Below are 13,595 nucleotides of genomic sequence, written 5' to 3'. Positions count from 1 at the left end.
AATTCGCTGCGTGTGCGTATTGAGTATATAGATTACGAATTAATAACATAAGTTAAAATCCAATTTCTGAATGAATGCTCAAAGAAAGCAATTTTTTTCATCATCATCATCATAAAAAAATCATGCTTTTGAATAGTTTGATGGAACAATGAAATTAGTTTAAATTTCAACATAGGAATCAAAAGTTTTGTTCCATGTTGTGCAAGAAATCAAATTAAAAAACTATTGATATCAGAGAAAAAATATGTACGGAAATGCAATTGTTTCCACTAGAAGGGAAATTTTTTGTGTCACAAGACTTTAAAAATCATGTTTATTACATAATATTTTCGGACGATTTCGGACATAATATTTTCGGACAATATTTGCCCCCCCCCAAAAAAATAACTTGCTTGATTTTTAATTAATGTATAATTTAATTGATTTTGAAAGTTTGAAAAAGTGGCAGGGCTTTTCGTTTCGTCTAGATGAGTACGTGTGTCAAATTTTATAGAGATAGGGTAAAAACTATAAATTTAAATAACAGTCACAAATATTCATTTTTATATACAGTATGATAAGGTGAACATGCTTACTTGATTATTATTAATAATAACTACGGTTAATATTAATAATAACCGATTAATTACATTGACTGTAACATACACGATAGTCAATTACGAAATTAACTCCATAAAACAGAAAGTGGTGAAAGATAACAGTACTATATTAAATTGCAATGTTTATTTAAAATAAATTTAAATAAACTTTGCAGAATATACTATTACAGATATAATTCTTATTTAACCGATTTTAAAATATGCAAAATACCAAAGTTTTGGAATTATTGCTATTATTAAAATTCAAACGTGATTGAAGGAATTAATCGATTTGGCAGGTGAAAAAAAAGTAAAATTAAATTCATTCTTCAAATTATTTTTCATTGATGAGAAAATTGCCATTGTAATGTCTTGCTCTAGACTGATTAAATAACGAAGCAGAATTTCCAGACAATTCTTTATTTTACAGCCCTATATATACAAAGAACAACTTGTTCTAATCTTGGTTAAATAAATAGTTAGTTACACCTGTTGTAGGAGATACAACAGTCAAAGTCGAAGGCTTTCTTGAAACTCAGTTGGTTCTTGGACTCCGAACTCGTGGGCGTAGTCCAACAGTTCGCCTGCAATTCGCTTCTCCTCTCCTCCTCAAAAAAAAAAAAAAAAAAAAAAACTGCACTTTATTTCGGTGACAATCTCCGCCTCTTAATTTACATTGGTCATTTGAGCTCTCTTTCGGCCAATTGGTGTTCAGCAATATGCTCTCTCAGCGGGTCGTGGGAAGGTCCTTTCACAAAGAGAAATATCTAGCATCCAGATGTTTGGACACCCCTTTCTCTTTGAAGGTACTATCAATACCTCTGGGACGAGGAATTCCACATGTGTTCTTTCACTGTAGTCGCTAATTAACAGATGCAAGACCACCCAGGGGAAAAGATCCACCATCTGACTATCTCGAGGAGTTTAGTAAGTAACAGCGACGACACAGCTGGCTGTAAATGTCTTATCAGTAATGGGAAACGGGGAATGTTACACCATCTTATATTTATTTTATTAAAGCTTTTACAAAGAACTATTATCTTTAGTTTATTTAGCTAATTGATTATTCAGCAACTTAAAATTTGTCTCCATTTTACTTTTTCGTATACGAAGTAAAGATAAAGTACAGTAAGCGCCAAAAAATTGGATCTCGAGATTTTGATGAATCTCCACGTTTTAGATCTCTCTGAGTTGAAAAAGCACATTTTTGGAAAATATCTGTCTGTCTGTGGCAAAAATAAATTTAAAAAAAATACGTTTTGAGCTAGATGGATGAAATTTGGTAAATGAAATTTAGTTTTTGAATATAAGTTTTCATGATAACTGCAAAATAAAGAAAGCTAAATAGATAAAATTACGTATACAGATTTAACATCGATAACTACAGTGTAGATACCAATCAAATTTGGAACCAAATCGAAGAAGGGGTTGACTGCATGTCTGTCTGTTCTCTCAGAAACACGTAGACTCGATAACTCTAAAAACGCAATGATATAAAGGCATCAAATTTGGTGTGGGATTTTGTGACCACAATTGTAGTTTTGTGTCAGATTTTTGTTTCAATCGATTGGGAAAAACCAATTTAAAACACAAATTCGATTTTCGGATACTATTAACCGCATGCCACGAATTAATCGCCATGAGAGATTCTATGAAAATGCCGAATTCGCGCCAAAGATTGATATTTTGTAACTATTGAACCTGAAATTGTTTTCTGAGATAACGCCTTTACTAATGTGTATGCGAGAAAGCTTTGGAGAGACCACTCCCACTGATTCTAAAAACGATTGCAACTAAAATTAGAATAATTATTCGATAATCTGTAAATATATTTACTTCTGCGGTAGTTGGTCTAAAAGTGACTAATTTCTTTCACATACATATGGTAATGAAATAACATTAGAAAGTTTACATTTCTATAAGGCAACTAGCTGACCCGGCAAACGTTGTTCTGCCTTATAAATTATTTCTATTGAACATTTTGGTTGTTAACGAATGTATTGTAAGTGTGTAGGGATGGGATATGACAGAAGGAGGAATGGAGCACTGTAGACGATGATCGCCGATAAAAACTAAAAAACACCAACCCTTCATTTTCTCAATACAATGTATTTCATTAACGAAACGGACATATACATTGTTTGATCTCTTAAAAATTAAACGTAAAGTGAAAAAAGTAATATATTTTTTTGTCATAAAGTATAAAAATGAAATAAAGAAAATATTCATTTCAAAGAGCATTTGAGTGTACGATATTTTTTCTCAGTTCGTCTTTATCCAACACAAATAAGCTCGATAGTTTGCCTACGCGAGAACATGCCACGTGTGAAAAATACGGTGTGCCCAAATCTTAGCCGACATCGTTTGGCCTTGCGACTTATTGATTGTCACTGCGAATGCGAATCTAATATTCCGAAGTAAAATAACCGGAGATCCAACTTTCAGTCGTAGAAGGTGTGGTGATATGCCTGGCAAATCCAGTGAGTTCAAAAGCTCTGTTGGATAATATACAGCTTCGTTAGCATCGCAAACTGTATCCATCAATTTGTATGATACCAAGTCGCCTGGCAACGACTGCTGTATCTTGAAGTTTAAATCGTCGATGTTCACATTTTTTGCTGCCAATATGGCTCTTTCTGCCAGCCACGCATGATTTATGTATTATGTGCGTACATCGGGAAATATGTGGTCAATGAGAGCATTTTGCGAATCAACGATAGTGCAGAAGTTAGTCGGCAATTTTATGCATCCAATATTCTTATAGGCAGCAACTTTTCCATCGCCGATATCTAGCAATTGGTCCGAGAATGTGTCAGCAGATGGATCTTGTAGCGTTTGGTTTATTTTTTGCTGGACTTTTTCAACATTACGCCACAGTGGCGATGATTTCAAGCAAGTGTTGATCTCCTCACCGTACGATGAACGTGGATAAGAACAACCTAATTACCTAGCGTTGTGAAATATACTTTACGACCTATTTTCATACCTACCAAATACACATAAAAAATTTCATGAAAATCGGTCTAGCCGTTTCGGAGAAGTACGAACACAAACAAGGTGACATGAGATTTTTATATATTATATTTTCAGCATGTATACATACGCTGTGGTATATAGATCAGAATGCAATATATATTGCTGTGTGTGTTGGTGGGTTTATATAAAATTACAGAGAAATGCAACTGGTCTGCGGAAATAAATATTTTTTCGATTACAAACAAAATTGTTTCATTAAGTGGTCTTGTACCTTATTAATGGGAAAATGTACTATGAATATAACAAAATTAGGAGCATATCAAATGCTCTGACATAAAAACACAATAAATAAGTAAATTAAAATAAAAATTGGAGCTAATTGATTTGTCTTGTTAATGGTTGATATATATATAGTATATTGTGACGAAACTTCTGGGGTTCGTTTGGATAGTGGAAGTTATATGGTGTGGAGAACGCTCAATCAGCAGGTAGCAGTAGAAAATAAAATAACAACGTTTATTTGCACGAAGACACACAGGACAGCACAAAGACGACAGCTATATACAGCACAACATACGATTATCTTCAGCCGAGACGTGCAGCATACAACAGACTCTAATGCAGACAGTAGAACACAGCTGAGTTCAGCACTCACTTGACTCCGTCGCTGCTCTGCTAATCCCTGGAAGACCAGTTCTTCACCGTTGATTCTGACCACTTCTCACTGTGGATTCCGACTACTCTTCACCGTACTACTCTAGCACTACTCCGGCAGCTGCAGACTGCTAATTTTATAGGTCTCAGGAGGCGGGGCTAGAAGCGTTTCAACCAATCACGAACATTCCAGGCGTATCTCGGTTCCTACTGGACGGATCGGGAAAATTCTCGATGTTTCGGGTATAATCTATTTTGGCACCAAAGTCGCCAAATTCGTCGCCAAGTAGCCAAATGGTCGCCAAGTTTGTCTCCAAGCTCTGGGACCTCCTATGGAACCAACTATGCTGGGAAGCAGCATCACAGATTCGTAACAATAGAAACAACGTGTGAAGCATGTGTAGCTATTGTGGGTAACTGTTGCATTAAATACTCCAAAGGTTCGTAATAGTTCGAACATTTGTATTTCATTAAATCTATGGTTTATTATATATTTGATACATCTTCGTTTTGAAGTCAAATAAAATCTGGATATGCAATTCAGTTATCATTCGGAAAGCAAATTTCTTTTACTTTAATTAAAAATATCAGTGACAAATTTCCAAATAAGCAGATTAGGCCTAAGGCCTCTGGGCAGGAGAAGGATGCAGGCAAGATGATTAAAAAAATATTTTTCGCCTGATTGCAAAATAAATGACTTTGAAAAAGATATAAATTTTGTGATGAGTTATTAGGCTATCATTATCACTTTATCAGCCATAATTGGTCAGATTCTTATTATTTTCACTATGTTCACTTTGTTATTACAGTACTTTGTTGTACAGAGTGCTTTAAAAGAAAAACTGTTTAAAAACGTGAGTGTCATGTGTCATCTCTACTAATAATAAAGATGAATGTGTGTGTTAGTGCTCACACAGGTCTGCAGACCACACTTGGCACATATATTTCTTGGAGGTTGGAAATGTATACCTGGGAGCGATATTTTTGTAATTTCAATTAGTCATTCAATTAACTATAATTTAAGTTAAATTTAACTTTAATTATTTTATTGCACAAAAATGAATTTTATATTGTTTCTATATCGTTTTAAGATATTTTTTTAATTTGTAAAAAAAATATCTTTTTAATGATACAAATTTAACAAAGAGTAAAATTTCCTGAATTTTGACTATTTTTAAAAATTATTATTAGTTTTTAGCTGATTGCCAGCAATATATTGCATTGTTGTTTTGAAATTCAAACAATTTTCATTGTTCCATCAAATATTTGATCACGTGATTTTTTTTTTTAATTTTTGAAAGCTAAAAATGAGTTATGTTTAATAACTCTGTAATTTATAAGACAAATAAAAAAGTGAAATGAACAATATAAAATAGTTCAAACCGGACAATTACGTTTTTAATAGTGCTATGATGTCATGAGACTGATCTTCAATAGAAAGGTTTATGTGTACAATGAGCAGAACATAAGTAAAACAATTAAAATAACAGAACTTTGTCAGATAGTTTAATGGTATCGTGGACATGAAATTCTATTCAAAACGGTTAAACTGAAATTAAATCGAATGAATATCTCCAGCGAACTTACCGATTTCCAAAGGCAAATAGTAATAAATAAAGCAAAGATTTTCACAAAAAAGTTAAACATTAAAAGTTTTTAAAAATAAAAATGCAACCCTCATAAATAGTTGGCATGTCGATTAAGTTAAAAGTTAAAACGAAATATTTATATATAAATATTTTATTAATAAAGGGGCCTCATATTTCATTCCAACGCGAGCTGCAAAATGTTTAAATCCGTCACTCCAAAATCGAATCAAACACATTCTACTTTCCCTTGCTACGCCTTTGGTTTTGAGATGTGTGAAATATAACATTGTTGCGAAATTTCCGGGGTTCGTTTGGATAGTGGTTGTTATATGGTGTGAAGAACGCTCAATCACCAGGCGGCAGTAGAGAATGAAACAACAACGTTTATTTACACGAAGACACACAGGACAGCACAAAGACGACAACTATATACAGCACAGAAGACAATTATCTTCATCCGAGACGTGCAGCATTAACAGCATACACAGCAGCATATAACAAGACAGACAGACAGTAGCGCACAGCTTAGTTCAGCACTAGCTTCACTCCGTCGCTGCTCCGCTTATCTTTGGAAGGCCAGTTCTTCACTGTCGATTCCGACTACTCTGCCCTAGCAGCTGCAGCCGCCTCCTTTTATAGGTCTCAGGAGGCGGGGCCAGAAGCCTCTCAACCAATCAGGAACGTTCGAGGCGTATCTCGGTTCCTACTGGACGGTCGGGAAAATTCTCGATGTTTCGGGTATAATCTATTTTTGCGCCAAAGTCACCAAATTCGTCGCCAAATGGCCGTGAAGCTCCGGAACCCCCGACGCGACATCGGACTCCGTCCAGTACAGATGACTGTAAAACATTCTTTCCGATGGTGGAACCAACTATGCTGGGAAGCAGCATTACAGATTCGTAACAATATATTAGTATATGGAGGATGATGTGTTGGATATATGATATTTGATTAGTACTACTAGCTAACTCTAATTTAATAACTTAAAAATTCAGTCTCAATTTTCTTATATTGGTGTGTCCAGCTTTTGATGTACATAGTGTGAAATATTGTAACTGTCTGTAATTAATAAAAATGATATTTTCTTATTAAAAATCACGTACTATTTTTTTCAACATTTTTTGGCTAAATTTTTTAAAATTTTATTTGGCATATGTTTTCCTACACGATTACAAAATTTTCAAACATCTGGTTTAAACACAGTTGTTTGTTTCATGCACCAATATACGATAAGTTAGCAAATGATGTAAACATTATCGTTTGCTAAATGTAATCTGATGTTTGCTGACTCTAAGGATCTGATAAATATTTAAAACAATAATATGAACAATCTTATCGTAATACAGAAATAATCTATTTCAATCTATGAGTAAAATGAATGACGAATATGAGTAATACGTTCAGAGGAAGCAGAATCATCATTTATGTATAACAGTAAACACAGTTTTGTCGGCATTCTTACCGACAATTTTTTTTTCGTTCCGGCAGTAAAATATTCGAATAATATTGATTAGTCAGTGAATATTCTACAAAAATCGTGAGAGAAGTAAGATTTCTTATTACTTTTGCTTTCTAGTTTACAAAATATGCATAAAAATAGTTTTGTAATTCTTAAGAAATTCGAACTCAACATTTTGACGAATCATCACATTTCAATCCTCCCCAAGTCCATAAAAAAAAAAAAAAAAAAAAAAATCAAGTTTTAAAATTTTTTTTGCCACTTAATTGGCAGATTTTGGTTTCATAGATGCTTTTAATACTGTTACGAACCTATGAGGCGGCTTCCCCGCATAGTCAGTTCCATAGGAAGTCCCAGAGCTTGGCGACAAACTTGGCAACCATTTGGAGACGTAGCGAAGAATTTGGCGACTTTGGCGCCAAAATAGATTATACCCGAAATATCGAGAATTTTCTCGATCCGTCCAGTAGGAACGGAGATACGCCTCGAACGTTCCTGATTGGTTGAGAGGCTTCTAGCCCGCCTCCTGAGACCTATAAAAGGAGCTGCAGCTGCTGGGGGAGTCGACGGTGAATTGAGTCTTGGACCAGTGGAGTCGAAGAGTAGTCGGAACCGACGCTAAAGAACTGGCCTTCCAGAGATAAGCGTCGCAGCGACGGAGTGAAGCTAGTGCTGAACTAAGCCGTGTGCTACTGTCTGTAGTAGAGTTTTGTATGCTGCTGTATATGCTTCACGTCCCGGCTGAAGATAATCGTCTTCTGTGCTGTATATAGTTGTCGTCTTTGTGCTGTCCTGTGTGTCTTCGTGTAAATAAACGTCGTTGTTTCATTTTCTACTGTCGCCTGCTGATTGAGCGTTCTTCACGCCATATAACTTCCACTATCCAAACGAACCCCGGAAATTTCGTAAGAATACACTTTTCATGCGAATACTCAAAAATATAACTATTTTCAAATATTTTTCAAAAAATAATCTCGAATGTAGTCACACGCTGCAAGCTTTAAATTCATCACCTTCCCCTCCAAAAGAATTACTGCAGAGGTGAAAAAGAATGCTGCCCCGGGGGAGGATCGAACTCACGACCTTCAGAATACTCCAGGGGGAGTGATTATGAGACTGACGCGCTACCGTCTGCGCTACCGAGGCTTGAAAGCGAATGAAATCGATGGTTTCTTTTGTAGTAAATATTGATTTGTTTCGTTGATGCTATCAGTTATTGCATTGTAGTTTGGCGCGGTTTTTATTCGATTTTCAAATCAAACATTATAGTTATGTGTATTAGCCGTTTGATTTTAATGGCAAGAAGAGTTTAGAAATAATAAAAAAAAATTGAAATCTGCTATCGCAAAATACAAATTATCTTGTGAGAACATTATTATTTTTAAGTCACGTGGTAACAATCCGACAGAAAACAGAATATGAGTCATAAAAAATAGAATATGAGTTGACAAATAAAATATAGAATATGACAGTCAATAAAAAACAGAATATGAGTCATTTTCTCACATGACTCATATTTCGCAATCACCAACATTTAGAAAAATGATGGATTTTAAGTATCTCAAAATCATTCGATTTCCAAAACTTTATCTCGATGCCAGATCCCCCCCCCGTAAAAATCCGGTTTAAATTGGTTTGGAATGATCACGTGACTATTATATTGAGCAATCGTTAACTTTCGGTAAAAAGATGTTTTTATTTTATTATTATTATTTGTTTCCTTTCTCAAAAGCGAGCTCCAAAACTTTTTTTGCCAATTAGAAAAATTGGAAATTCAAAAAAAAAATAAAAAAATTATATCTTAGGTATATAAAAGTATTAGAATCAAGTTAATAGGAAAAACAAAAATCAAATAAAAATTAAACCAAAAAAATTATTAAAAAAATATTAAAAAAAGAATCCGGTTTAAAAGAATCATTTTAGTTTCGTTTTCAAACTTTTTCTTACTTTAGATTGGTTAGGTATATAAATATATATCTGCCCTTTATTGGACAGACAGGAGAAGCGGGTACATGATGGAGATTCACTCCAAGTTTTAACTTTTTGACGGTAATAATTCGCCAAATGTGGTAATTTTTTTATCATTTTCTAATAACCCTAAAAGAGAAAAATTAATGTCTGAAAAAAACGGTAAATCGCCAATTTTCTACCCATGCATTTTGAGGTTTCAAAACCCCCAAAACAAAACAACATAATGTTCTGGCATGAATAAAAAAAAACAAAACAAAAACACTTTTTGGAATTATTCTTTTCTGTATGAACACAGCAACTGAAAAATGTTTTCAGTTAGGTGGACGAAATTTGTAGCTTATGTCAAATTTTAAATGTAACCCATTTAGAAGAAGTCTATCTGTCTGGCTGTCCGATTGCAAATGAGCGTGATAAATGGAATTTTGTTTACAGGTTCAACATCTAAAGGGCAGATTCTTATCAAAATTCGAGACAAATCTGACAAAGGATTGACCTCATATCGGTCTATAATTTCGCATGCATGTGTGTACCAAAAATCAAAAACGCAGTTACTTCAATAACTGAAATTTGGTATGCTATGGTATATGGCCACATTTGTAACTCTATGCCAAATTTTGATTTTAATCTGTTGGAAGAAAGGCATCCAAAATACATATTTTATTTTCGGGTACTTGTAAACTTACGCCAGTGATCGATTCCCCAAAAGTAATGTCGCCAAAGATCATATTATATATTCAGTATAAACGCTAGTTTCACATCAAAGATCAAGATTTCACAACTATTTTTCGCCAATGCCATGCAAGGAAATTGCAGCTTTACCAAAGATCTACCATATTATATGAGAAAGAGGAAGGATAGCACTTTAATAAGAAAATATATGAAGAAGTTTTCGGAAGAAAATTTCCACTGGTTTTAATAATGGAATTAAATATATCCTAATATTGATGATTTGTAAAAAAAAAATATTTCCTTCAATAATTACTTTAAAATTCGCCAATTGATAAGGTCAAATTGTAAAACTGAAAAAAAAAAAAAATCGGTTAAGATATCTTACCTTTTATTTGCTATGCTTCTGATGATTTTGTTCTCTTCATTTTGAAATAACCTGCCTTTGTTGACCAGCGGACTTGGCGAAATAGTGGTTGCGCTTATTTTCAGTTAAATCTTTTATGTATAACTTGACATAAATTATTTTCTCGGTAAAGAAACAAAGAATTTTTATATATCAATCGTGACAGATATTAAAGACATGTTATTATTATATATTTACACCATTTCTGTTAATTGTGTACTCAAAATCTCAGAATGAAGCAGTTTTATGTCAACACAACACCACTCAAAATTTTTATGGTGACAAGACACTGAAATTTAAGTGTCTTGTTGATTTATTTCAAATTGGACGGTGTCTTTTTAAGAATTGTGATTGTACTTTCTGATTCTTCATGTAAGCTATATATAAGGGGATTATCTTTTATCTGCTTTCAATAAAGGAATAAAATAATGAGATTTAATATTTGATGAAACACTGAAAATGATTGAAATTTTATTACCGGGATGAAATCGGTAGTTTAAAATTTTATAAGCTAGCATGAGCGATCCTCCGAAACTTTCTCACTACTTTCCAGTTAAGTCTTCATCACCCCCCCCCTCCCCGTATAAAATTATAGACCTTGAGTAAGACCACATGGCACATTACATGGCACAGGCGAACAATATTTATGAAATACAGGTCTTTTGCGTAAATCGAACATTTTTGCTGAATCTATTGCGCGAATATATATTTTGAACGCCTTTTTTGCCAACCAAATGAAATCAAAATTTGACACAAAATTCCATTTGTAGTCACAAGAAAATTGAATTTCATTGATATAAATCTATCCAATTATTTATTTTGTTAAATGCATGCAAAAGTAGAAACCCACAGATGGTGAACCTTTTGAAAGCTTTGGTTCAAATTTGATAAAAAAAAAAATTTATATTTTAGATACATAATCTGTGTACTAAATTTCATCTACATAGGTGTTTGAGTTTTGGAGTCACCGAGTTCTTGTCATAAGACAAGCAGATATTCTGTGAAAAGACACCGTTCAAAATTTGACAAAAATCTGCAAATTTCGTCGTTAGTTAAAATATTAAATTTCCATCCGTCTAGCTTAAAGCGTTTTGGATTAGCGTGTTCACAGGTAGCCAGGGATAATGGCAAAACTATGTTTTTCAAATTCAGTAAGGTTTGAAGCGTAATGATTCGACAAACTCTCAAGTTAACGATTACAAATCTTCTCTATATTTCATATACGATATATTCTTTCTTCTTATATAAAGATAGAATATATCGTATATACTTTTATAGATATACTAATGCTTTGTCCCCATATCGCCCTATGCAACAAATGTCCATCAAGTCGCAATACCATCATAATGATCTTTCCCAAAAGAAAGCTAAACAATACAAGAGGCCACAGAAAAAGACAAAACAGGAAAAGAAAAGATTCTTACTTAGATAAAATGCAATCTATTTACAGAAATTATGGTATGTAAATTGCTGAAAAAGAAATGATTCTTCAGCCAGGAAGTTTACCATTAAAGTTATGTTAAAGTTAAAAATATGTTACCGTTAAAGTATGAAATCCGTTATTTTATAGAATACCTAGTTATTCCATGAAATAACTGATCGTGTCCGTTAAAGTGTAAAACTCTTTTGTATTTCATGGTTGAACTAGTTATTTCATAGAATAACGATCTGCAGCCCGTTAAAGTGAAAAATAATTTATATCATATATCTCACACGACAAATACATTTACCTGCCACCCCTACTGCATTTATGTTTTTATTTGTTTTAGAAATAAAAAAAAATGTTTGTTTTAGAAATAATGTTCTTTGTAATTCCAAGTGTCATTTTAGTAATCCTTTTTGTAACAAATGATTTTATGGTACGTTTCCATAAATACCATTTATACGCTGCATAAATGAGATAAATTGCTTCTTTTTCATTTTAATTGTCTATCATTAGTTTAATTTCATTTTAGATAAATTGTTTATTTTACACTTTAACGGTCTCTCATTAGTTAATTTATAGAATACCTAGTTATTTTATAGAATAACTAGTTAAAGTGTCAAATGAATAACATATTACACACTTTAACGGCCACGATCAGTTATTTCATGGAATAACTAGGTATTCTATGAAATAACTGCATTATATACTTTAACGGTAACATATATATATAAGTATATGCATAGCATAATTGAAGCACTGAATTATCTAAGATTAAAAAAGAGTTAATCATAATAACATCTTTTTGGAATAAGAGACACAAGAAAGCAAAAGCACAAGGTAAAAATAAATGAATTTTACATATTTATGAAATATATATATACTTTGAAAATCAGAAAAAGAATATATTTTTAATGATAATAATTTATATTTAGCAAACTTACCGTTTTCATTTCGATGTTGAGTATAACCACGGCGATGGGCGAAAAAGTGTCCCATATTTGACGCATTCCTGAGCTTCTTCATTTTGCAACCATGCAAGATCGCTGGAAAATAAGTGAATGATTTAAAAAGACCCACAAAAATAATTGATGATGAGCATATTTGTCGATGATTGTAATACAACACTAATTAATCCAACAGCAATACGTGACGTGTTAAGACGTTGTAGGTTTAGTACTGTGGCAAGATAACAAATGGCAGCCAAAGTTTATGCTAAATGCAATCTATAGGTCTGCAATCTTGATAAGATAATGGGATATTTGGAATGTCTGCTGGGGATTTGACCATCGTTATATAATGATATGAGTGTACTTAGAATCATCACAAGGTTTATAGAATAGATGCAATTTTCATAAAGGACAATATGATTTTTAATTATAATTACTTTTTTATTTTAATTACTTTCTTGTATACGAAGTATTCAAAAAAAGAAAAAAAAATCACACCCTAGATATTTACGAATGTCTCCATTTTGGACTTCACTGAGTACGAAAAACAAAATTTTGGAATTATAACTCTCTACTAACGCGATAATGAGCTAGACGGATAAAATTTGGCATATGATCTTTACTTGGAACTTTCTGATTTCTATAAAATTTTCAAAGAAAGCCATTCATAAGAGATTTGTCTAACTGTCCGAGTGCAATAATAATATTTGGTACATAGTTATAGTATATAGAATGTAATGTCTGCTGGCTGCTATAATTTATATAAAAAATTTAACTAAATCGCCAAGGTGTCAACTGTTTGTCGGATTGTGCACTTTCATGCTTTCATAAATTCCATCACTCAAAAAGCAATTATTTAGGAAAATTAAATTTGGTATAGGATTTTATCATTAAAGTTGTAATTCAGAGTCAAATTTTGAGAA

General features: G+C 32.9%; 1 protein-coding gene and 1 non-coding gene across 3 annotated transcripts in view; both read right to left on the bottom strand.

Moving 5' to 3' along the window:
* The window catches only part of LOC129987921 (phospholipid-transporting ATPase ABCA3-like), a 60,518-nt gene extending 47,625 nt beyond the window's left edge, over window positions 1-12,893 (bottom strand). For both annotated transcript variants that reach the window (XM_056095917.1, XM_056095918.1), the window contains exon 1: window positions 12,667-12,893. In XM_056095917.1, coding sequence (XP_055951892.1) covers window positions 12,667-12,748 — 82 coding nt within the window. In that variant the 5' untranslated portion in view covers window positions 12,749-12,893. The remainder of the gene's footprint in view (window positions 1-12,666) is intronic.
* Window positions 8,312-8,402, bottom strand: Trnam-cau (transfer RNA methionine (anticodon CAU)). The gene is given in 2 exon segments: window positions 8,312-8,347; window positions 8,366-8,402. It is a non-coding gene; the product is annotated as a tRNA-Met (tRNA).
* Window positions 12,894-13,595: the final 702 nt, after the last annotated feature.

Source organism: Argiope bruennichi, chromosome 10 (genome assembly GCF_947563725.1).
Source record: "Argiope bruennichi chromosome 10, qqArgBrue1.1, whole genome shotgun sequence".
Classification (NCBI taxonomy): domain Eukaryota; kingdom Metazoa; phylum Arthropoda; class Arachnida; order Araneae; family Araneidae; genus Argiope; species Argiope bruennichi.
Note: the sequence above shows the minus strand (reverse complement) of the source record. Positions and strands in the feature narration are given on the sequence as shown.